This window comes from Gigantopelta aegis, chromosome 12, assembly GCF_016097555.1.
Source record: "Gigantopelta aegis isolate Gae_Host chromosome 12, Gae_host_genome, whole genome shotgun sequence".
In the NCBI taxonomy this organism is placed as follows: Eukaryota; Metazoa; Mollusca; class Gastropoda; order Neomphalida; family Peltospiridae; genus Gigantopelta; species Gigantopelta aegis.
Genome location: NC_054710.1, coordinates 32,316,320 through 32,343,819, shown reverse-complemented (window position 1 = coordinate 32,343,819; position 27,500 = coordinate 32,316,320). Strand labels below are relative to the sequence as shown.

Sequence of the window (27,500 nt, the reverse complement as noted above, 5' to 3'; positions counted from 1 at the left end):
CACACACAGACACACACACACAGACACACACACACACACACACACACACACACACACACACACACACACACACACACACACACACAGACACACACACACACACACACACACACACAGACACACACACACACACACACACACACACACACACGCACACACACGCGCGCACGGTTAGTGTCTTTGAGCTACTTTAAATATCTGATTCCTTTTTGTGCTGTTTGGAGCTTGACATAAAATAGAGCTCGTTGTCATGCATCACTGAAAATTATAAATAAATATGATTAAAAGTGAAATCTCGCTTACACATCTTCTTACACAATATGTCAAACGGCTGTAATTTAAACTGAAACCAAAACATTTTCACAATTTATAACTAAGAACATCCCCAAAAGAAATCCACCCCCAACAACTACAACAACTAACATCATGAAAACAACAAGATAAAGAGGTTAACTTATGTACGTATGTATACTAATATCTGTGTGCTTAAACGTAAAAAATAAACAAAATTATTCGTATGCATGCGCATATCCGGGGATAGGTGAGCTCTAAAAATATCCAGTGTTGAATGTTTAAAATAAGTAAAATTTACTTATTTTTAATAAGTGAGGGGTCGGCTAAGTGTTTCTGATAAAAAAAAAACGACTATTGTATATAATACATGCTAATTTAATTTGAAATAATGAAGGTACCATTTTAAAAATAAATTGTATCCCATTTCTAGAAAAAGCCTGCATCTGTCCCTTATGTGTAGAAAGAAAGAAATGTTTTATTTAACGACGCATTTAATACATTTTAGTTTACGGCTATATGGCGTCAGCTGATGTCAGGGAGGATTATGCTTTAGGTAAGGGGGTGCGGGTGGTAGTGGTTCCGAAACAATATGTAAATGTTTATAATTTGAAATTATACATTTTACGTGGACATCAATTTAGATCTACATGGTGGGATTGTTGTTTTTTTAGCCGGGGGTGGGGTGGGGGTTCCGTGCAACTGGGAAACCCCCATAATCCGCCCCTGGGTGTGTTGAGTACATATATATATATATATATAAATGTACCTGGTTCTTCTTGTTTGTCCTTTTGATTGACAGAAGCATGTTCATCATCGTTGATATCTGCTTCTAAACGAAATAAAAATGTTATATTAAAGGTCGCTAACAATATTGTAAATATATAAAAAAAAAATATATATAGGGGTGGTGTTATTTTGATGTCTAAACTTTTGTGAATATTTGCAATATACACACATAATATGTGTGTATGTTTGTGTGCATGCGTTCCTGCGTGTGCGTGAATGGCTCTGTGTAGGTAAACAGTTAGAAAAGGAAGGAAGGAAATGTTTTATTTAACGACGCACTCAACACATTTTATTTACGGTTATATGGCGTCAGACATATGGTTAAGTACCACACAGATATTGAGAGTGGAAACCCGCTGTCGCCACTTCATGGGCTACTCTTTTGGATTAGCAGCATGGAGTCTTTTATATGCACCATCCCACAGACAGGATAATACCACGGCCTTTGTTATACCAGTTGTGGAGCTCGGGCTGGAAGGAGAAATAGCCCAATGGGCCGTTAGAAAAGCGTCAAAGGTTTACGTTCTGTTTTAAAATACCTGGTTTCGGTTTTTGTTTTCTTGCATTACGTGACACGAAATAAAGTTCGTTGTCTACCATCGCTAAAAAAAAATAAAAATAAAATAAATTAAAGCTGTATGTTAATGTAAAACACACACTCAATTGCCTTTATTATTATTAGTTTTTTATGGTTTATAAATGTAATAAAAAACTGTTATGGTTTCTATCAGCCTAGTTTATAGAAGAGGGAATAATACGGGATTCAAGATAATAAGTATAAATCAATAAATAATAATACAAAAATAATTAAATTTAAAGAATATAGTAATAATAATAATAATAATAATAATAATAATAATAATAATAATAATAATAATAATAATAATAATACGACTTCAAAAATAATCGAAAACAGAATTTTAATAAAATAAAGTTTTTGCTTTATCAGCGGTTAAAACAGTTGCATTAATACTCAAATACACGTTTTCTTCTCTCAGCGTATATTGTACAGCTGCATTAATTACTCATATACAAACGTGTTATGCGTCATATTTTAGACAGTAATATATATGTGAATTAATGGTACGCCTTCCTTAAAGTAGAACATAAACGTTTCTTCTAGAACAATATTATATTTTTATTCGATAGAACTATAAATAACGTTTGATCTAGACAATATTATAATTGCACTGAAGGTGAAACGTAGATGGTTCATACAGTAATATTATCATGGCAGAGCTATGAAACGTGATGATCTAGAAGCTGTAATATTATAATTGCACTTCATAGTACTGCTTTATGTATGTTTTGTGCAACATTCATTTTAGGAACCAAATATATACTAAATCTGAATAACAAAACCGTTTTCCATAATCAAAACCGTATGTCAGTACAAGACAGAGTCGCATGGGCATCTTGACCTAATCGAAATTGCTTCCACGAATCTCTAACAGCATAGGGCGTACGGGCTCCCATTTTTGTAGGGGAGCAGGCTGGCTTTTGCCCGAATTAAATGAAAATGCCCGAATCTGGATACCAACATTTAGTCATATTAGCATTACTACAAAACAGCTACATAGAGTTGAAAACGAATCTCTACGCATTTTGACTAACTTTGAGTGTAGAACGATGGACATACATGTTAAAAAGGTCTCAGGTTAGCACATTTTGCCCGAATATCTCGACAATTGTTGCCCGAATTTGAGGTTTTTCTCCAACACTAGGTGGGCAGTTGCACCCCCTCTGCCCACTGTCTCATACGCTTATATCTATCTGCTGCCTCATATATACGAGGACTGCCACTTCCCCAGAAATCCTTTACATGCCGTTGACACCCATCTGGCACCGCCTTCAAGAGGACTACTACTCCGAAGACTTAATACATAAAACCTTACACAGGAAAGGAACGAAATCGTTTATTTAACGACGCACTCAACACATTTTATTTACGGTTATATGGCGTCAGACATATGGTTAAGGACCACGCAGATACTGAGAGAGGAAACCCACAGACAGGATGTTACACATCACGGCCTTTGTTACACCAGTTGTGGAGCACTGGTTGGAACAAGAAATAGCCAAATGGTTCCACCGACGGGGATCGACCCTATACACAGGAAAGAGTTTAATGTAATAACATTGACCTTTATTATTGGGCAGTGGCAAATGCTTTCGATCATCATCGTCGTTTTTAAAGTATAAGTTTTGGCATACCCAGCGTGTTTGCCGTCGTTCTAGTGTTTGTAATAGCTACAAATGTCTTTAATAACAAACCCTAGGAACATACATGTGGACAATAAGTTATAAGCTGGTAATAGTTTTGCATACATCTAAATTAAATCAGTGGACACTATACAACTCAGCGGTAGAAAGTTTGTTTGTTTTGTTTAACGACACCACTGGAGCATATTGATTAATTAATCATCGGCTATTGGATGTCAAACATTTGGTTACTCTGACTCGTAATCATCAGAGGAAACCCGCTACAGTTTTCCTAATGCAGCAAGGGATCTTTTATATGCACTTTCCCACAGACAGGAAAGCACATACCACGACGTTTGTCCAGTTGTGGTGCACTGGTTGGAACGAGAAAAACTCAATCAGTTGAATGGGTCCACGAGGTGGTTCGATCTTGCGACGCAAGCACCTCAAGCGAGCACTCAACCGACTGAGTTAAATGCTGCCCCTCAGTGGTAGCATGCCAAGGATAATCACTTCTGACAGAGTTATGCCCCTTATCAGTCATCGGCCAATGTTCCCTTTCTGGTTCGTATGTGGTTGTAGTCTTTTCTGTTAAGACCGTCATCGATGGTGTAGTGATTAAGCTATCGGACTTAAGGCTGGTAGGTACCGGGTTCGCTGCCCGATACCGCCTCCCACATACAGCGAGTTTAAAGACTCAATGGATAGTTGTAAGACCACTGCACCAATTTCTCTTTTACTAACACCTAACAAACACAAACAAAACAAATCCCCTTCCCCCCAAAAACAACAATAAAAGAACCCCACCCCAGAAACAACAACAACAGCCACACACCCAAAAATCATTTGACAAAAAAGTTCATTAAATTGTTTAGCTTAATGAAAAATAAAAACATTTTAGTATACTAAATAAACCAAAAAACCACCCAAAACCCTTGTTTTAAACGTAAAAGAAAAAGGTGCTGGGAGAGCTCTGCCGTGCACCAAAGTGCTACGAAAATCAAGTGTTTAATGGACAAAAATAATTACAATTTATTTTATTTCAGTGTGTGTGTGTGTGTGGGGGGGGGGAGGGGGGGAGGGGGGGTACTAATGGGGTGGCTGTGTGTGTTTTGAGGACCGCTGAAGACACCAGCTAACATTTGATGATCGTCGAATGGTGACACGCACAAACCTACAGTCTTTCCCACAGGGAACGCCTTTATTACAAATTTATTTATTTCTAAGCCGATTGTTTTCTAAACTGTACACGTCTTTAGGTTGATATTTTCAAAACACTTTTACTTTCCTTCTTACATCAAAGCAAACTGAAATTATTTACCAAAACTATTTGTGTACGAGGATGGGACGAGATATATTTTTATTGCATAGTGGTACGATTGTGTAGACAATATTCCATCAGTGGTTAACGTTCCTGTCACCGATTTACGACCACAAATTGACAATTAGTTCACTTTGAATTATTGTCTTCTGCTCCCAACCCCAGAACATTTTTGAATCCGTCCCTCTTGTGTACAGAAAACATACATGTCAAACGTACCTGGCTCTTTTTGTAGTTTATCATCATGAATCACAGTATACCCATCGTCATTAATATCTGTCTCTAAACGAAAAAGGAAAATACACATATTATTTTAAAGCATTGTTAACACACTGTAAACATGACAACCAAAACTGTGTGTATGCATGTATGTATGTATGTATGTATGCATGTATGCATGCATGCATGCATGCATGTGCGTGTGTATGTATGTATGTATGTATGTATGTATGTATGTATGTATATATATATATATATATATATATATATATATATATATATATATATATATATATATATACACACACACACACATACATACTCACATACACATACATACATGTGTACACACACGTGTGTGTGTACACACACATATATGTGTGTGTGCCACATGTATGTGTGTGTGCCTGTATAGTATATGTATGTGTATATATGAGTATGTGTATGTGTGCCTGTATGTGTGACATGTGTGTCTGTAAGTACACACAATAAATGTACAAAATACGAAAATGTATGCTGTGTGTCATGTGTGAATGTATGAGGTGTATGTGTGTGTGTGTGAGTGTGTATGTGTGTGTCTGTATGTGTGAATGTATTAAACCCGTAAATAGAGGGGGGGGGGGGGGGGGAATACAGGCAAAAAAAAATACGAAACAGACAGACGACAATGCTTAATTGGGCCCTGAGTTATGTTGTTATTCCACCTGTCAAGGTTGGAGACTAAACGAATGGGATGTTTGAGTTGAACAGGAAAAGAAGTTGAAAGATAGAAGCTGCCAGATCGAGAAGAAATGATATGGCAGGAAAAGGAGAGAAAAGAATGGGGCAGAGGGATAAACTAACAACCAAACACACACACACACCCGTCCAAAAAAAAAACAAAACCCAACAACAACAAAAAACAAACAAACAAAAAACGGAAAAGAAAAAAAGCCAAATTACAAGCCAGAAAAAATAGTAATTTAAACTCACCCCGTTGTGCATTGGTTCGGTTCACGGAATTGTAATCATCATCTTTGTTATCTGCTGAAAACAAAATAACTATTTTTTTCCAACATAATAATTCAGCTTAAATATATAGATACCGAACACAATTAAATAAATTTACTTAAAATGATAAACGGTATTATATCCTGCAATTCTCCTAAATCTCAATATATTTTTTAATCCCTTCTTCAAAACGATAAAATGATGTTTGTAGGCTTTACTCTTGTAATTAATATTTTGTATTAAATTTATAGAAACTGCATTTTTTTAGAGTCCCCATAAAAACGTATTCAGAGTAGACTCATTACCCATTTCAGAGCGTGTTCACAACTGAGACTGATCTCATTTTGTAGTGAAACCGTTCATTTATAAATTGAAAAGTTAGTCAAAAACGAAATTATCCTACTTTTGTTTGTTTGTGAATTCCTCCTCTTCTTGATGACACAGATGATGACGATAACGATGACCAATAAAACCACAAATCCTGCTGCACCGGAAGCAGCTGGTATCAGTATTGGGTCCAAAGTGACAGGTTCTATATATTGAAATAAAAACAGAGCATGCAGTGATTGTTTTTTTGTTTTTTGTTTAACGACACCACTAGAGCATATTGATTTGTTAATCATCGGCTACTGGATGTCAAACATTTGGTAATTTTGACATATAGTCTTAGATAGAACACCCGTTAGTAGTGGTGCAATGGGCCCACCGACTGGGGTCGATCCTAAACTGACCGCGCATCAGGCGGGCACTTTACCACTGGGCAGTGATTGCACATTAGTGATTTTATTATTTGTGTAGATCCTAGTTTCAGCCTGCAAAAGATCTGGCTAAATTTACATTAGAGTGAAACAAAGAGGGAAACAAATTGTTTTGTTTAATGACACCACAGAACACATTGCTTTAGTAATAATCGGTTATTGGACGTCAAACATTTGGTAATTTTGACATAGTGTCTTAGAGAGGAAACCCGCTACATTTGTCCAACAGTAGCAAGGGATCTTTTATAAACACTATCTCATATACAGAATAGCACATACCACGGCCTTTGATACCAGTCGTGATGCACTGTCTAAAACGAGATGTAGCCCAATGGGCCACCGACGGGAATCGATTCCAGACAGAGGCGGATCTAGGGGTGGTGGTGGTGGTGGTCCATGCCCCACTAAATTTTGCGATAGTTATAATTTTATTATATATTAATTTTAATTTGTTTACGACCCCCCTCCAAATTTCCCCTAAAGTTCCCTTGGCATTCCACCTCAGGTCACTGCCCCCCCCCCCCCCCCCCCCCCCCCCGAAATGGATTTTCTGGATCCGCCAGTGCCAGACCGACCGCGAATCAGGCGAGCGCTTTACCACTGGGCTATGTCCCGCCCCCTGGAGGAAGATCAGGGTCTAGTTATTCAACTTTCTTTTCATGAATATTTAAAAAAACCCAACAACCAATACAAACAAACAACAAAGAAGGTATTAATCACGGATGAGTAACTTAAGCTATTCTTAATGAAGTTTCAACAGGTCCCATTTCATTTGAACTTATTTTCGTGCTTATATCCAATTACGGTTCAAGTTCGCTGTCCTGGGCACATATTTCAGCTATCTGGGTTGTCTGCCCAGGACAATGGGTTAGTTGTTAGTGGTTAGTGAGAGAGAAGAGGGTGTAGTGGTCTTACACCTGCCCATTGAGTCGTTAAAACTCGTTCTGGGTGGGAGCCGGTACCGGGCTACGAACTCTGTACCTACCAGCCTTATGTCCGATGGCTTAACCACTAAACCATCGAGGTTCCATTACTTGCTATTTTCATTGATTTGATACGTTATTTAAAATTTTTATCTTTTGCATAATTTAAACTCATGTCTGATCAACTGCCCCTGCAGGTGGTTAGTTTCCTAAATAATAGAATGCACCGCCATTAATGCCAATTCTACACAGGCACTTGAATTAGGAATGCAATACGAGACAATCTGTGACCCTCCACCGGCGTCGATGGTGTAGTGGTTAAGCCGCCGGATTTGTAGGTACTGGGTTCGCATCCCGGTACCGGCTCCCACCCAGAGCGAGTTTAAACACTGAATGGGTAGGTGTAAGGCCACTACACCGCTTTCTGTCTCACTAACCACTATCAAACTAATCACTAACTCTCTGTCCTGGACAGACAGCCCAGATAGCTGAGGGTGTGTGGCCATGGCAGCGTCCTTGAACCTTGATTGGATGGAATCACGATAACAAATATACATGAATGAATGGATGAATGACGACCATCCTATGAATACATTCTGTCTTCATAACCCTTAAATATATTATTTTAATATAAAAACAGTTACAAACCTGAAACAACCACTTTTAAAGTTGTGTAAAACTGGTCGCACCCATTGATATTACAGACAGCCAGTTTATAAATTCCCTGGTCATCGTTGCTCAAATTAGAAATCGTCAGTTTCACTGAGTAACCGTCATCTGCCACTGTAGTGTTGTAGATACGTAATGTCACAGTTGTCGAAGATATTTCAGCTGTAAAGTTCTCACCCTGTCCGTTTGTCCACGTGGGAAGAGTAATATTGGATTTACTGAATATCTTTCTCTCCAAAACGACAGTTGTACCAAGAACAGCGGACACTGTCTGGTTCTGTTCTTCATCACCGAATATGGGTTTGTCTGTCAAAAAAAAAAAAAACAGAGAGAAAAATAATAGAGCTCCATTATTATTTTTTTCAGTAGAACATAATTCATTAGTGTTTAAAGACCACTTTGAAGGTAGCACTAAAGCAAATAATTTCCAGCTGGGTCAAAGTTCGAGGTGCACCGAACGTTTGATAGAGAAGTTAACACCACAAGTCCTGTGATTGGTTACCAATGTGTGTTGGTTGTAAAAAAAAAAAAAAAGTTTTCATTTGGGCTAAAAATGTATGTAATTTTATTTCATCTAGTACCATTGTGTCAAGTAGCCTTGTGCTTGGAACATGTATGGGGTACCTTAAAAAAAGTAGTCAAATTTTGTGTGAAACTAGGGGTGTTGTAAAAACATCTGGTTATACCGAAAATGAGCCGTGAAAAGTACCATTTTCTTTAGTTAATACTTTGAAAGAAAGAAAGAAATGTTTTATTTAACGACGCACTCAACACATTTTATTTACGGTTATATGGCGTCAGACATATGGTTAAGGACCACACAATTTTGAGAGGAAACCCGCTGTCGCCACATAGGCTACTCTTTTACGACAGGCAGCAAGAGATCTTTTAGTTGCGCTTCCCACAGGCAGGATAACACAAACCATGGCCTTTGTTGAACCAGTTATGGATCACTGATCGGTGCAAGTGCTTTACACCTACCCATTGAGCCTTACGGAGCACTCATTCAGGGTTTGAAGTCGGTATCTGGATTAAAAATCCCATGCCTCGACTGGGATCCGAACCCAGTACCTACCAGCCTGTTGACCGATGGCCTAACCACGACGCCACCAAGGCCGGTTTTAATACTTTGAGGTAGGGATTGTAGTACAGATATTTATGGGTCATAGTTTGGTTGATATATTGCATATAGTGTTTTAAAACACAGACGTTAATATGGTCGCCTATGGGATTTTATTTGGTATAGTCATACCTGAAATATCCATGTGTCATATCTAAGTATTATTTTTAGATTAAAACTGTATTATACATATTTTGAGATTTGTAAGATAATATTTTATTGTAATAAATTTTATGAAAGTTTTTTTTTTGAGACTTGCCCCATTTGTAATAACTTCTTTCAGAACTTTAAATTTAAAACTCTAGGCAAAATAGACTTTGAACATTCCCAATGTTACATTATTATTTAAAATATTAAAATTTAATATAAATTCCAAATTCCAAAATATCTCTCTAATAGTTTGTGAAGACTGCCCCATAGAATCATAGTACCACGTGTTAGAAGCGTCAAATCAAAACTCTAGGAGAATATTGACTTTTAAATTTCCAATGTTAAATGTTTATATAATAAAAAATATAAATTTCCAAAATTGCTCTCATTAGTTTGTGAAGACAGCCCCAGAGAAACATAGTACCAAGTTTCAGAACTATCCGATCAAAACTCTAGGAGAAGATATATTTCAATTTAAAATTTGAAAAATAAAAACATACTTATCCCCCTCCACACACACACAATGAGACATGCACATACAGATGTACACAATGACAAAATTATATTCATGAACACAAAATAGCGTGTGTGTTTTAATTATTTTGCACAATTACCATCAAGCCAGACAGCATCTTGCCTGTATATGCAATATCATTAAACATATGGTATCCATATTTTTTGTGTAAATACACAAATGTACTCACCACCAATGGCTACTAACGTAAAATTAGTTTGAAGTTTGATCTTGTTCGGTCCTTGAACTCCATTGCTGACATCACATTGGTACCTCCCCGAGTCAGCGTATGTCGCGTTTTGAACAGTCAAGACGTACTTGTTAGGCGATACGTGTTGTCCTGGTAGCTCTCTGATTCTATGTTCGCCCCAGAAGTGAGTGAATGAAGAGAAGGTGTATATATCTGGATATCCTTTTACTTCACATATCACCTTTAGGATCTTGTTACTGGAGTTAAACTCATGACCTACTGTCACACCTTCGGCATCTGTTACTATAAAAACATTTACTCGAGTTACAAATTTTGGAGCTTTATTATTTATTCATAGAATTTACAACTGCTCCATATAATATAACCAAAATATTTAGTACTAGAGTCCATTATTGATGCTAATGTTCAATAATTATTGTTATCCAACTACATGTATTGTGTTTTTTAATAAATAAATAAATAAATATATATATATATATATATAGACACATGTGTATATATAATATTCCACAATGCTCATATATTATATTGCCCCTTAAAAACAGCCTGGTGTGCCGGTATAATTTGTCTTATGCAATTTTTAATAAAGAAACTCATTTTGTTTGAATTGTTTGAATTATTTTCCCGTTATTTTACAACCCTCGTAAAAGTGGAACCTAACAGACTCATAGGCAACTTGCGTATCGATGTCAGTCTAACTCTCTAACTGCGGAGTACTCGGGCTGGTATATAATATGTGTTTCATATAGCCATGACAATGCATTAAATATATCTTATGCTAATTTTACAAGACTACTTACAGTTAACTCGAATGGTGACATTCGAAGTAAAATGATATCGACCTGTCTCGTGTGTAGCTGAACACTGGCAGGCATGGTTGTGAAGGTTCCTCCGCACTGTTAACGAGAGATAACCTGTAACACGATCTCCGACCACTGAATAAAATGTACTGTTAATACCATCACACCGTATTGTAACGGTTGACACACGCGGCTTTCCTCCAGTAACTTCACACGACAAGTTCAACATGGCTCCTTCCTGGATTGTAATTTCTGAACTGAGAGGTGTCTCTTGATTTGTTATCTGCTTCATTACAGGACTTTTCAATGGGGGATCTGAACAAGAAAGCAGTCATATGTAGTCATACAATATGAAGGATAAATAATGATTTGTTAATTTCAAACAGTTTTGACATAATAACGGCTGATTAAATCTACTACGATTATTACATAACACTAAGTATAGGGGAATGTCCGAGTAACTCTCCATTCTTGAAAAATAATAGAGACGAGGCCCGCTAGTGCCGAGTCTCATTATTTTTCAGGAATGGACAATTACGAGGATATTCCCCTACTTAAAATACACCAATAGATAATAATTTTATGTGAATATATGTTAGTATGGATTTCAACACCAATGATTTTGGTGGGCTAATTAAGTAGGTTTTCATCTCTCCAGTACTGGAAAATAATGAAGCGCTGAGACAATACTGTGACTTCGCAGGTGTATTTTAACAACACGTAATGTGCAGGCCCGTTACCAGCGTGTCAAATGAGGGTATTGACTTTTAATCAGAATGAACTAATGTGGAGGGCGTAGCCGGACAAGGCGAGCGCCGGAGGTGCAAAGCCCCAAAAATGTGGGAATATTGATCCCCTTTAAGCGCTAGATTCTATTCTAGCGTGATTTCTGCTGCTTTCGAAGGATTTTTAAAATCACATTTTTTGGTTTCGTTAATAACATTTATTTGATCTATCCCGTGTAACTACTGCAGACATCGTAACCTTTTAGGATCAACCCATTTAAAATCAACTAGCATTTCGGTTTCAGATTCACTTGAAATTTGTAACAGATATGCCACAGTCATCTACGTGGATAGATGTCAAATAGGGACTCTGTATTCCAAATAGTTTTTGACAATTGGTCATTTTACAAACCATGGTAGCCCTGTGTTAAAATGCAGCTCGAAAATTGCCGCCATTATTTTTATCCTATGTTTTAAGTCCCATTATCCCAGCAAATAATGTACATAAAAATCTGACATTTAAATATTACAAATGTCTGATAACAGATACTAGTATATAGGAGACTGGTAGTTTTCAGTAATCATAGTGAATGACTAGAGGCAACTGAAAAGTCTTTAAAGTTCCATTTTATCTTACAAAAACACTGTCTTATAACATTAAGCGTACACACATTAACTTTTTTCTCTATCAAATCCATCCCGATTGCTGTATAAATCTTATATATTACAACTATGTAAGGATTAATAATGGAACAACATCCTTCTAAAATAGGAAAAAAAAAAGTTTTGAGTGCCTTTTGAATGAAACACCACCAAAACAATGTGGATAGATTGTTACAATCCCGAAACGTGTTTCATTTTATAGCTAATGGTATGTCGTTTATGTGTAACACATTTGATTATCCACATAAAAGCATTGGGGTGGACAAAAAACAATAAAATACACGTGTGTGATAGGGAATGTAAAGCAGTGTTTTTGGTGTTCTCAAAAATGGCTGCTCGTAAGATAAAATGGCATTTTAACTTGTATTCTTGACTTGTCTTTATATATTCGGTTTAACTACTGAACACAATCAGCCTGCTATATATCAGAACGTCATAATCTTGTTAGTATTTGTATATTCAATTTCATGTTTCTATGTACAGTAAAACCTCTCAAAACCGGACTCACTATAAACTGGAATTATCCCAAAACCGGACATTTTTATGGTCCCTTTTTAAATATCTATACACAAAAAGAACCGCTATAAACCGGATACCTCTTAAAACAGAATTTTGTACTTTGTCCCGAGGGTGTCCGGTTTAGAGGAGGTTTACTGTATATTATTTCTTGAGATAATAGGACTTGAAACACAACACGGAAATGATGATTACCATTTTGGAGCTAAATTTAACACCTACAACAGTTAAGCAAAATTACCATTTATCAACAAGTGCTTGGAATACAGTGCCAGATTTATTCATGTGGATGACTGAGAAATATTTGGAAGGGCGTTGGTGATCCTAAATAGTTGCTGATTTGAGACGGATTTGTCCAATAATTGTTATTTGGACATACTAGAATACAGCTAGTGTTAATAATTTCATTTTTACAAGAGATCTTATATATGGATATTCCACATTATTTCCCCCCTTGGAGCGGAACTCTCTTTTCCGCGGGATTGTCCGATCCCCATTATCCCCCTGGTTACGGGCCAGACGTGCATTATGTTACTTACATATATGTATATTTTCATTGCATTCATACTGTATTGTGAGTATAGAACAGAAGTAATGGCATTTTCGGCAGTTGCATATCTATGCCGCCTTGATATGAAATTATAAATAAATAGATAAATATATTTAATTATTTATGACACAAGTACCATGTTAATGCATTGAGCACATGCATGCTATGAATAACATATTTTGAGACGTAACTATGTATGTTATAAAACATATAAGTATGCAAATTACATACCGACAGTTTAGAACTAGAGCTGCGTGCATCCAAACAAGTGAAAAAGAACAACTTCCGCTCGAGTGTATCATACTCTTCAGGTAAAGCAGAATGGATTACAAGGGAAACCAATCAAATAGTTTGCAAACGTTAGCGTTGCTCTTTGTGGCTGAACGCAAGGTATGCCTTCCTTCACCTGTAATATTTGTTTTACGTTCGCGAAATCGACCCTGCTGATCAAATCATAGTTAACGGGTCTCAAATAATATTCATTAGCTTAATGCATGGTGTCATGTAAATCACGATCAATGTATTAGCAATAAGCAGCTACCATGCACATTAAACGAATCTGCAGGTTTGGTTCCCGCGTCACCGGCCTCGGTGGCGTCGTGTTAGGCCATCGGTCTACAGGCTGGTAGGTAATGGGTTCGGATCCCAGTCGAGGCATGGGATTTTTGATCTAGATACCGACTCCAAACCCTGAGTGAGTGCTCCGCAAGGTTCAGTGGGTAGGTGTAAACCACTTGCACCGACCAGTGATCCATAACTGGTTCAACAAAGGCCATGGTTTGTGCTATCCTGCCTGTGGGAAGCGCAAATAAAAAATCGCTTGCTGCTAATCGGAAAGAGTAGCCCATGTAGTGGCGACAGCGTGTTTCTTCTCAAAATCTGTGTGGTCCTTAACCATATGTCTGACGCCATATAACCGTAAATAAAATGTGTTGAGTGCGTCGTTAAATAAATATTTCTTTCTTTTCTTTGGTTCCCGCGTCGTTACATGTCGCCGATGGAAAGAAATGAGGGACGAAACTAGAATTAACATGAAAAAATGACCACAACGAAAACCCTCGCCCATAGTTTGAGAAAGTCTACCGTGTTACAGACATTCAATCCCACAGTACACAAATACTTTATCGTATTACGACGCTAATAGTGAATGGAATTTGGTGTTCCCTAATATCTTTTTCTCAGTATATAAATCATAGCATGTTTGGTGAACCACAGAAATAAAACATTTTCATCTGTGATTGGCAAGCTGAATTATCCATTTCAAATCAAACTGAGACTTTTGAATAACAACACGACAAATAATATGTATAGAGTATTAATATTAAGGCTTGCCTGTGTAACGACAACAGCGTTTAGTACTAGTAGGGTTATGAAACTGATTTCTGGTACTTACATATCAAATCCAAAATTTCAGAATTTGACATTGCTGTTATGTTGGTGCTTACATCAAGAACTTTACAGGCAATTGTGTTTCCATGTTGATACCAATGTGGAATAAATTTAAGCTCTTGTCGGTATGTGCTGCCATTTTTAGATACAATCAGGTTGTTTTCAATATATGTGGATCCTTCAATTGTTTTGTTTATCCACGTAAAGGTAACACTTCCTGTCATGTTGCTTGTTTCACAAGTAAAAGTAACTGAGTTCACACCATCAGCATCGAATGTCGTCACATTTCCAGAAAGAGTAACATCTAAAAAAGGAACGAAAATTAAGTAGTTGTGTCATTTGTCATAAATATTATTCATCATACTATTTGAAACAGGTAGAACTAAATGGGATGAAATACAGTATAAATGAAATGATGAATATTTAACGACACTTCAGTACGATTGTCAAAATTGGCTTGACAGAATAGAGCTTGTTTGTGACCACACAGTTCCAGTCATCTTGCCAAGTTGGAAAGATGCATTGGTTATTATGACGTTTAAAGTTAGCGTAAGACACACCAACCCTGTTATGAGGCAAATTAAATACAGACTTGGCAGCTAAGTCGAATGTTAATTCTAACACGACTAGGCACTAACCAAATTATTATATTTGTTTTAATTTGGAAAACGAGTAAAGATACATTTTGGTATTACCATTCCGGTTAAGGCATGTGCTAGTTACGTACATTGGCTGTGCTTGATACACGTGTGATACCAGGACCATACCTAACCTAAATAATCAAGATACAGGTTTTGGAAGCTATTTTAGCGCTATGATATCGTAAAACCATCGTAAGATATCATATCACTATGGCGAGTGCTCAAGTGATTTCAAAGCCGACGATAGTTTTACTTTATCGAAGCGCTAAGATACTGTCACGGTGTAACATTTACAACTACATTCAAATATAATTTATATATTTAGCTGTGCATGTGTGATTCAAGTAATTGTTATTGTGTCACCTGCCATTCATGCAATAACTTAGCCTTCAGTTAATTAGGGGCTAGCAATCAGACCAGCTAGTGTGAAACTAATTTACAAAAATCAAGAACACTAGGCATTTTAATTGTTGCCCCAGCTTATAAGCTAAGGACTATAACCCATGGCAATTACATGTGATCAAACATAAGTATCTTATAAATATTAATTTTTTTTACCCATGAAATATAGACTTGACGAGAGACGGGTGGGGGGTGGGTGGGTGGGGGGCAGCTCTCTGCTGTTCGTACAGGCGCAGTGTCAACTCTATCGAGAGATCTGTGTATCATCCACCCAAGAGCTGAGACCTATATTTTTATATTTATTTCCATGTTATAAGCAATGTTTCATGTTGGAAAGGAAAATAAGAACCTACATCACCAACTTGTGACTTCAGTTTTTCATTTAAAATTCCGGTAAAAGAGCAAAAGGAAAAACCTACACTGTGTTAATATCTTCGACAATCTCTAGCCTGTATTTTATATTGGAGATGGGGTGCACCCACACTCTGTATGTGCTCATTAACATGCGAATGAATGAATGAATGTTCAACGACACCCCTGCACGACAAAATACATCGGCTATTGGGTGTCAAACTACGGTAAATGCATTAACGTTGGATGCGGCGCGTCCGCTTGTTTACAAAACGCATTATATATTAAGCCAATGATGTTTAATTAATTTTCACCTTCAGTGTGAACATATAAAACAAAACCGTTCATTGCAAAGCTGTTGTAAGATATTTAATGTATGATAACAAACACTATAATTACTTTGTCAAAATAATAGTTTGCACGCTCTTAACATTTTGATGTAAATATTATATCACTAATATGCCATCGACGTCTCGAACTGCGTTTGGCTAACGACAAAAACACGAATACGATACTTAAGGCAAATCTATTCTACATTTATCAGTTACGGCACGCGAAATAAAACATATTCCAAACAGAGTTTTAAAAAATAAGCTTTTTGCACATGCGGGGTTCGTCATTTTTAATTTTTACGGCCACTACACGATACATGAAGCATGAATCTGTTACGTTTGTGCTGGGGTGTTGTTAAACATTCATTCATTCATTCATTCGAATCTCTTGACAAACCTGGCACTGGAAAGTATGTAAAGATGTATGAGTATTTATAACAATATTGATTATACATGTATATCAGGTTTGACTCATACATCCACAGACATTTGTGCACTGGCCTCACACATTGTCTCTCACGTGTTGATGGGACCAGGCCTGATGCTTATAAAACATTTAGAGTCTAGACTCGAGACTCTAATAACTGAGTCTAAGACAGCAATGTCATGACAACGCCATACAAATTGTATGCGTGTGACATCTGGACTTTAAACGTTTTATGAGCACGGGTATAGATATATACATATCTGTCTTTATATATGTATGTGTGTGTACGTGCACGTATGTATGTGTATGTATATATGTGCGTGTGTGTGTGTGTGTGTGTGTGTGTGTGTGTGTGTTCGTGTATATGTATGTATGTATGCATGTATTTATATCTGTGTGCGTGCGTGCATGCGTGTGTATGTTAATATGTATTAACACATATATGTGTAATTACCTATTAGCAGTAACACAAGTACATATACTTACAGAAGAGGTTGACAATGTTACTTAGTCTATCTGCTTCATTACTGCTGGACATTTCAGCGACACACCACCACTGCGTTGCGTCCACTTCGTTAAACGACTTTATCGTTATTCTGTAAACTGACACATCGCTGTAATACGCGATACAGAGACAATTATACGCTGATGATGTGTTGTAGAATGTCTCACAAGATGTCCTATCTATCCTATCGTTAGTCTTGGATACACGTAGTTTACAAATATCCAAAGTGTTGTGCTTGAAAGAAATTGCTCGGCTCCGAATATTTCCTGAGACAGAACATTCTAGGATATATCTACGTCCATATTCTATGACAGTGGTGTTATTCGACAGTTTAATCTGTGCTCCTGAAAAAAAGGATTAATACACATGTAATTAATGACAATGGCCGACACGTGTGTGCGAGAATAGCCACGTCTGTGGGTGTTTGGAGAGAGAGAGAGAGAGAGAGAGAGAGAGAGAGAGAGAGAGAGAGAGAGAGAGAGAGAGAGAGAGAGAGAGAGAGAGAGAGAGAGAGAGAGAGAGTGAGGGGGAGGGGAGAGAGAAAGAAAGGAAGAGTGAGATATACATAGAAAGAGAGATACGCATTCAGTGAGAGAGCGAGAGGAGGCATATACATACAGAAAGAGAGAGAAAAGAAAGAATGCAGAATTTAACGAAAATAAACATTATATACAAATGACATACACAGAAGTCTAACGTTACATATATATATATATATATATATATATATATATATATATATATATATATATTATATATTATATATATACATACACACACACAAAGTAAAACCTCTCAAAAACGGACCCACTATAAACTGGAATCCTCTCAAAACCAGACATTTTTCATGGTCCCTTGTACAGAAAACAACCTCTCTAAACCGAATACCTCTTAAAAATGATTTTTTACTTGGTCCCGAGGGTGTCCGGTTTAGATATATATATATATATATACATACACAGATACACAAATATACATATACATATGTATAACATTTATGATTTGTATTCAAATATAGCACTATAATTAAAGTTGACATAAATGTGAACGATGATGTTTTAAATTTGTCAATCTAGTCTGTGCTATGTTTAAAATCTGTTTAAAATAATTAATTTAATTGTTCTTACCTGTAATAATGTCCAGCGAATTCCATGTCGCCAAGATTACAAAGACAATGCGAGTCAATCCCATGATATCGAAAACGAAACTGTCTTCACTTAATGTATCTATGGGGTTGGAGTCTGTAATTCAAACCCTTCTCTTTCGGTTAGGAGTTATGCATAACCTGAATTATACACGCGTTTTGAAAGGTTCGAAGCGTGCTCTGAAAATTTTAAACGTTTTGAAATATTTTAAAAGTTCAATGTATGTTCCCGAAATTGGTTGAATATCATAACTTTTGTCCAACAGAAATCAGTTAAACAAGAGAAACATAGTGTAGAGGGCTACCAGACTGGTTTTATCTCTGTTGTTGTATTAAACTTCCTGGTCTCTGGGCCATACTTAAATAGAATATTTGTAAAAAGTTTTTGTCATCAGGAATAAAGACTCATTGGAGGGTGACGTTATGACCTAGTACAGTCTTCAGTAGCAGATCCGGATCGTCTCGAATAGGGGGTGTTTCTCTTATGTGTTGGGAAATGAATAAAAGGAATGCTTGGTTAACGACATGCAAGTACATTTTTGTCACAGCTGTTTTGGTTTCTAACATGTGGTCATTGTGACTTTTGGTTTGGAAAGTGACAGAAAGTGACAGAAAGAAGAACACAGGTTATTATCGCTGCGTAACAGCAATTACACTGAATCTTTTAAATCCACTTTCCACAGATAACACTGCGTGCGGTATTTGATATACTTGTCGCAGATCACTGACTGGAACAAACGATAAAAAGCCTCAAGTCCATCGGGGGTCATCGAACCTACCGTACATGAGATGAGTGCTCCATCACAGCAAGCAGATCGAACATAGGATCATTTCGACTCTTGGTGGTCTGCAGTGTGGTGTGTGTGTGTGTGTGTGTGTGTGTGTGTGTGTGTCTGAGAGAGAGAGAGAGAGAGAGAGAGAGAGAGAGAGAGAGAGAGAGAGAGAGAGAGAGAGAGAGAGAGAGAGAGAGAGAGAGAGAGAGAGAGAGAGAGAAAGAGAGATGATAGAGACATAGAGACAGTAAGACAGAGGTAGAGAGAGAGAGAGAGAGAGAGAGAGAGAGAGAGAGAGAGAGAGAGAGAGAGAGAGAGAGAGATGATAGAGATGATAGAGACATAGAGACAGTAAGACAGAGGGAGAGAGAGAGAGAGAGAGAGAGAGAGAGAGAGAGAGAGAGAGAGAGAGAGAGAGAGAGAGAGAGAGAGAGAGAGAGATAGAGATATAGATATGATAGAGACAGAGACAATAAGACAGAGGGAGAGAGAGAGAGAGAGAGAGAGAGAGAGAGAGAGAGAGAGAGAGAGAGAGAGAGAGAGAGAGAGAGAGATGGGAAGAACGACCTGGTACAACCGCTCATAGGTTTCTTCTATCACATAACGGCAATTAGAGTATTTTTTTTAAATGTCTATACGGCTGTATTTTATTTACAAATCATAGGCGACATGAACAAACCCCAGTGGTGATAACCTGAGTCCTAATACTCGCTTATATCCCGTCGTACATCGGTTGGGTACACTTGGTCTACACTGAAGGTGAAGAACCTGTTAACGCGACATGCACTTTCCTAAATAAAAGGAAATCCCGAGAGATAGAGAGAAAACCCGTTGCACCCACTGACACATTTTATTTACGGCTACTTTTACCGAATAGCAGAAAATGAACTTTTTGTTTACAAAGTCCTTTGATCTGACAGTCATGTGACGCTAGTTAGGACAGGGTTGGCATCGTCAACAACATCTCCATGACGATCACCATCAATAACGACAACATCATTACACAGATAACAGTAACAGATAACACACACCAGACGCACACACACACAGACACACACACAAATACACACACACACAATCACACAACCCATATCACACACACACACACACACACACACACACCTACACACACACACGTACACAGAGACACACACACACACACAGACACACACACACACACATACACACACATACACACACAGAGACAAACATACCGACACAGACAGACACACATACATACATACACACATACACAAACACACATACACAGACACACACACACACAGAAATACACACAAACACACACACAGACACACACACAGACACACACGCAGACAGACACACAGACTCACAAACAAGCACACACGCAGACACACACACAAGCACGCGCGCGCGCGCACACACACATACACACACACACAGACACACACACACACACAGACAAACAGACACACACACAGACATGCACACACACACAAACAGACACACACACCAGACGCACACACACAGACATACACACATCGACACACACACACACACACACACACACAGACACATACACACACACAATCACATAACTCGTATCACACACACACACATACACACACACACACACACACGCACATAGACACACATACACACAAACACACACACACACACATACACACAAACACACATACACACACATAGATACACATACTGACAAAAACAGACACACATACATACACACACAAACACACATACACAGACACACACACACAAACAGACACACACCAGACGCACACACACAGACGCACAGACACACATACACACACACACATACACATACACACACAGACACACATACACACACAGATACACACATACCGACACAGACAGACACACATACATACGCACATACACAAACATACATACACAGACACACACACACACACATACACACAGACACACACGCAGACACACACACATACACACACGCAAACAGACACACAGACACACACACAAACAGACACACAGACACACATGCAGACACACAAACATACACACAGACATACACAGACACACACACGCAGACAGAGACAGAGACACACACACAGACAGACACACATGCAGACACACACACACACACAGAAACAGACACACAGATATACACAGACACACACACGCAGACACACACACACACACACAGACACACCCACACACACACACACGGACCCACTCAGTGTTTTTGGAGTATATTTAATGGCGACATCATGTTTCCTTATTTACAATGTTGGGTTGTAACACTGATGTAACACAGTCCCAAGTTTATTTTGGTTTTCATTTTCAGGACTGTGTTAAAATATAACACTAAATACAAATTTTAATAAGAAGATGATCGCGATGAGACGGGGTGTGGGGTTGGGGGGTGGTGGATTGATAATGATTATGAATTTGTCAACGACTATCATGATCCTGACTGTTATGTGTGCATGTGCTATATACATTTTCCCGCAGATATTTGGTTTACTATTCGTGGGCGGGATTTAGCTTAGTCACTTAAGTGCTCGCCTGAGGTGCTTGTGTCGTAGGATCGAACCACCTCGATGGATCTATTCAACTGGTCAAAGGCCGTGACATGTGCTTTCCTGTCTGCGGAGAAGTGCACATAAAAGATCTCTTACTACTAATGTAAAATGTAGCGGAATTCCTCTGTAAGACTGTCGGATTTGCCAAATGTTTAACATCCAATAGCCGATGATTGAGTAATCAACGTGCTCTAGTGGTGTCGGTTTTTAATTAAGATCCACATGTTTTACTTCTGCCAAATAACAGCACGAGCAATTAATCTTTTGCATGCACTTTTCCATAAACAAAACAGCATATAAAAATGGTATTTGATATTTCAGTTGTGGGGTACTGATTATCACGGGTTCGTCATAGAACAGAATAGAACTTTATCGTTCAACATCGTTTAAGAATGCGATCACTGTTACAATCGACATTCTCGTTATTGCAGTAACATGTGTACTTGCGAAGAACGTGTATAAAGATGTTGTTATTTATACTTGAATAAGTACCCAACAAAGACGCACCTTATGAGTAATATAAGGGTGCTGTGTTCCCAATGTAGGTCAGAGACGTTGATGACTGAGGTGCACTGGACCGGTAGATCAGGACAGAAACGGAATGTTTCTTTAACAACACCTGAGCATATCCTAAAGTCAAAAGAGTGGGAGAACGAGAGAGAGAGAGAGAGAGAGAGAGAGAGAGAGAGAGAGAGAGAGAGAGAGAGAGACGAGAGAGAGAGAGAGAGAGAGAGAGAGACGGATCGAAAGAGACAGAAGTAGAGTGAGGTGGAACGACAGATAGGAAAACACATTTTATTTACGGTTACCGTATATGGCGTTGGACATATTGTTAAGGACTACACAGTTGAGAGAGGAAACACTCTGTCGCCACTTCGTGGGCTACTCTTTAGCAGCAAGGGATCTTCTATATGCACAATCCCACAGACAGGATAGTACATACCACGGCCTTTGTTACACCAATTGTGGAGCACTGCCTGGAACGAAAAATAGCCCAATGGGCCCCACGACGGGGATCCATCCCAGACCGACCGCGCATGAACCAATCGAACGCTTTACCACTGGGCTACGTCTTGCCCCCCAAAACGAGAGAGAGATGCAGAGAAACAAATTTGGTGAGATAATGAGAGTCGAGTGACACATCGCTTCTTATGCAAACGCTGTACAACTGAGCTATGTTCAGGCAGACCGAGTAGAAAAATGTCCGCCAGCCCCCAATAATTGTGAATCAAAAATATTGGTAGTAAATCTTATTATTTGGTGAGAGAATGAGAGTCAAAAAGGAAACGAGAGAAACAAAGAGATAGAGCGAGAGAGAAAGCGAGACAGACACAGAAACACACAGAGAGAAAGACATTCGCACCACATATATCACTTCTACCAAAAAATCAATATGCAGTTCCTCAAACACGACAGCAAATATCACAACCTTTGATATACTAACCATGGGACGTTTAATTCTGAGACCCAAGATCACTAATTGCCTACTCATCGTGAAGACGAGACAGTCTATATACCAGTCGTATAACATTGGATACGACTGGAAAATATCGAACACCACGGGGGAGGGGAGAGAATCACGTGACCCATCGCTTCTGACGCAAACGCTGTACAACTGGGCTACGTTCAGCCAGACCGAGCAGAAATACGTCCGTTAGACCCCAAACAATTCTGAATCAAAAATATTATTGGAAGTAAATCTTATTATTGGTAGTGAAAACCCTAGAAATTCTCTTTGCGCCCTCGATCTCATTCAGCCCTCCGCCCCCCCCCCCCCCCAATATCTGCTTGCTTCCGCCGTGCCTGAGGTACTGGGTTCCTATCCCACCAATAGCGAGCTTTAACGACTCAGTGGGTAAGTGTTAGGACACTACCCTGACGTGTCAGAAAAAGAACATAATTGAACATACATTTATTTACTCTCAGGCCGCTCCGAGACGGCGATAGAGGAACATACATAATAATCTGAATAACTATGACAAGCTATTTTACGGTAGGAGAAAATATAATACGAATAATAATACATTACAATATATAATTCATGTATTTACTTGTAAATTATATTAATTGATAGAAAGTGTAACAGTAGTAATAACAGCAACAATAGCAACAACAATAACAATCACTGTAGTTGTAGTAGCAGCAGCAGCAGCAGTGGTAGTAGTAGTAGTAATACTAATAATAGTAGTAGTAGTAGTAATAGTAGTAGTAGTAACAGTAGTAGTAGAAGTAGTAGTAATATTAGTAGGTAGTAGTAATAGTAGTAGTAGTAATAATAATAATGATAATAGTAGTAGTAGTAATAGTAGTAGTAGTAATAATAGTAGTAGTAGTAGTAGTAATAGTAGTAGTAGTAACAGTAGTAGTAGTAATAGTAGTAGTAGTAGTAGTAATAATAATAGTAGTAGTAGTAGTGGCAGTAATAGTAGTAGTAGTAGTAGTGGTAGTAGTAGTAGTAATAGTAATAGTAGTAGTAGTAATAATAATAGTAGTAGTAATAGTAGTAGTGGCAGTAGTAGTAGTAGTAGTAATAGTAGTAGTAATGTAGTAATAGTAGTAGTAGTAGTAATAGTAGTAGTAGTAGTAGCAATAATAGTAGTAGTAGTAGTAGTAGCAATAGTAGTAGTAGTATTAGCAGTAGTAGCACAAGCAACAGCAGCAGTAACAGCAGCAGTAACATAAGCAGTAGTAGTAATAATAATTGTAATATATAACATAATATAATATAATATAATATAATATAATATATTATAATATAATATAAATATAAATATAAATATAATATAATATAATATAATATAATATAATATAATATAATATAATATATATATATATACATATATAGCTAATATAGCTAATATAGCTAGATATCCATTCTGATTATGACGTGGGCTATTCAGTTACCAGGGTTGGGTATTGGATATTATGAAAACGCACTAATCCACTGTCATATCATGTGTTTGTCCGTAACAACGTGTTTAAAACTTAATTTGGTAGAAACACCAAACTAATTTAATTCAGAAAAGTCATCAGTTGTTCAGAGTTTGATAAACATGGGGCTCCTCAGTATTTATGTTCACAGTGTTCACATCATATACATTGTTCACATCGTTCACAGTGTTCACATATTCCACAGTCGGACCATCAACTGAAATAATACAAAGATAATGTACACGATTTCACAAAAATATAGACTGATAAAAAGAAATAAGTGAACACATAAATAGTAAGAGCAAATATTGACTACAGTCAACAAACTCACCCACAGGATCAGGATGATAACAGTGTTACTGACAGTCAATCCCAAAGTAATCATTTTGTAACATTCTACCAATTTTCATTATTATAAAATAAAATTTGTTAGTCCGTTATAATTGGTGCATGATAAGCTTGAATACAAAAAATATGAATGCATAATATCGTATTCAGGATTCGAACTCATGTCACCATAGATCTAGTTACCTAACAAATTCAGACCAAATCATTGGTATTTGTAACAGAGATAACAAAACATTCATTAAAATTACTTTCAATTGCTTTAGCTTTTCAATTGCTTAAGCTTACCACCAAAGAATAATTTAGTTTTCCCGCTAAAATGTCAACCATCCTTGATTTGATCACGATGACCTCATCACATAAAGTCCCTCCACAGACAGGAGTAAAGGATAATTATTTTTGTAACTTCTTGCCACAATTGACTGAAACGTTGAATTAGTTATCCCCACCCTGTGTCTCGGTGAATCTTAGATAGGTTTTGAAGCCCTAATTTCAAAGAGTTGTTATAAAAATCCCCCAAGCACCAGGCATGGGGATTGTTTTTTTTCTGGAACACTATGGAGTGTACTAATTCAGAAAAAATAAAGAATTACTTTTCCTTTACTTTTCCCCACAATATATTAATTTTTATATTATACAATCAGACTAGTAGTGACATTCAGTGCGACATTACATTTCTGCATTTTATACAGACATAACTACACTAGAAGGAAATTAAATTTGGTTTCAAACACCACGTGTTCTCTTATTTCTTTTCATCAGTATATATATATATGACCAGCTAAACAAAATGATAAACTGGGGGTTTCTTTTGCATCACACATCATACTAACCATTGATGCATCATATCGACGAAATAATTACTATTAATCTAGGATCAACAGGGTTAAAAATTGTTTAAAACAATAGAGTATATAAGTTGATTCCTTCATTCCCAATACAATATTAATATACATAGATGAATATGGTATTTACAATCTACTGGTATATAGAACTGTTTTAACATTAATCTGTTTGAAATCTCCGTAAGGTGCTTGCGTCGCAGAATCGAACCACATCGGTAGATCCATTCAGCTGACTGTTTTTGTTTTCATTCCAACCAGTGTACCACAGCTAGTCAAAGACCGTGATATGTGCTTTCCTGTCGGTGGAAAGATCCCTTGCTGCATTAGGAAAATATATAGCGGGTTTCCTCCGATGACTACGAGCCAGAATTGACATCCAGTAGCCGATGATTAATAAATCAATGTACACTATAGGTGTCGTTAAACAAAACAAACTTTAAACTGTTTGGAAGTAATGCATATCAAACTACCTGGTTGTTCTCAGTACTGGCGAAAAACTACGACAATTTACTAAATAAGAACATGAATATAATATATGTTCAACTTGCCCTGTTGGTTGTTGTCCTGGTTCATATAACCATGATCATCATCCTGGGAATCTATTCGAAACAAGAAATAACACATTTTATACATTACAGTATTAATTTCTTGAATATATTGGTTGCACAATATATAGTTTTGTTGTGTTTTAGGAAAAAAAGTCAATCACTATGCAATAAAGTAACAAAAATGCACTATTTTGCCCATTCGATACAGTCTTAATCGCGGATTAGGGTTTTGTCATTCAGATTGGGTGTAGTGACATTCATTTTAATTTCAACACATTTTCGTGGTTATATCCAATTAAGGTTAAAGCACGCTGTCTTGGGCACACACACATCGGTTATCTGGTCTGTCTGTCCAGAGCAGTGGGTTAGTTGTTAGTGGTTAGTGAGAGAAAAGATACTGTAGTGGTCTTACTCCTACCCATTGAGTCGTTAAAACTCGCTCTGGGTGGGAGCCGGTACCGGGCTGCGAACCCTGTACCTACCAGCCTTATGCCCGATGGCTTAGCTAGGACACCACCGAGGCCGGTATATGCTGACAAATACATCATTTGATCATTGTTGACAACGTTAGTTAGTAATAGGACAGACGAATCCAGTTTCACAGAACTTTCAGAATGTCAAGAATGAATTTTGGAAAATGTATTGGTATAACATAAAAGATGCATAATTTTATTGAAATTTCATAAATAAATGAATGATTAATTACTAAAATTACTATAATGTATGGTGAAATATGTATAGTTACTACGAGTGTGACGAAAATAAAACCTTGTCATATTTTAAATCACAATTTAAAAACTAGCATACATTACGTTTTGTTGCTAAAATATTTGTTTGTGACGTAAATTGTGAGCAATAAAAACTGGTTTATCCTACGTTTGTTTTTTGT

The 27,500-nt window shown here is 37.4% G+C and overlaps 2 protein-coding genes across 4 annotated transcripts in view; both read right to left on the bottom strand.

Annotated features, from left to right (window-relative positions):
- The window catches only part of LOC121386882, a 21,135-nt gene extending 2,156 nt beyond the window's left edge, over positions 1-18,979 (bottom strand). The window contains exons 1-12 of one of the 3 annotated variants that reach the window (XM_041517914.1): positions 18,586-18,964; positions 17,440-17,802; positions 14,805-15,104; positions 10,958-11,272; positions 10,137-10,439; positions 8,142-8,468; positions 6,216-6,344; positions 5,795-5,848; positions 4,823-4,885; positions 1,620-1,682; positions 1,061-1,123; positions 199-258 (exon numbers count right to left, since the gene is read on the bottom strand). In XM_041517914.1, the coding sequence (XP_041373848.1) occupies positions 199-258; positions 1,061-1,123; positions 1,620-1,682; positions 4,823-4,885; positions 5,795-5,848; positions 6,216-6,344; positions 8,142-8,468; positions 10,137-10,439; positions 10,958-11,272; positions 14,805-15,104; positions 17,440-17,802; positions 18,586-18,649 (2,104 nt within the window). In that variant the 5' untranslated portion in view covers positions 18,650-18,964. Of the gene's footprint in view, positions 1-198; positions 259-1,060; positions 1,124-1,619; positions 1,683-4,822; positions 4,886-5,794; positions 5,849-6,117; positions 6,345-8,141; positions 8,469-10,136; positions 10,440-10,957; positions 11,273-14,804; positions 15,105-17,439; positions 17,803-18,585 lie in introns of those variants that run through there. The other 2 variants (XM_041517915.1, XR_005959725.1) reach the window with 2 other exon arrangements.
- Positions 18,980-24,971: 5,992 nt separating this feature from the next.
- Positions 24,972-27,500, bottom strand: part of LOC121385991 — a 14,994-nt gene continuing 12,465 nt past the window's right edge. Inside the window, exons 7-9 of the mRNA XM_041516786.1 lie at positions 27,488-27,500; positions 26,612-26,662; positions 24,972-25,090 (exon numbers count right to left, since the gene is read on the bottom strand). The exon at positions 27,488-27,500 is cut by the window's right edge and continues 125 nt beyond it. Coding sequence (XP_041372720.1) covers positions 24,972-25,090; positions 26,612-26,662; positions 27,488-27,500 — 183 coding nt within the window. The remainder of the gene's footprint in view (positions 25,091-26,611; positions 26,663-27,487) is intronic.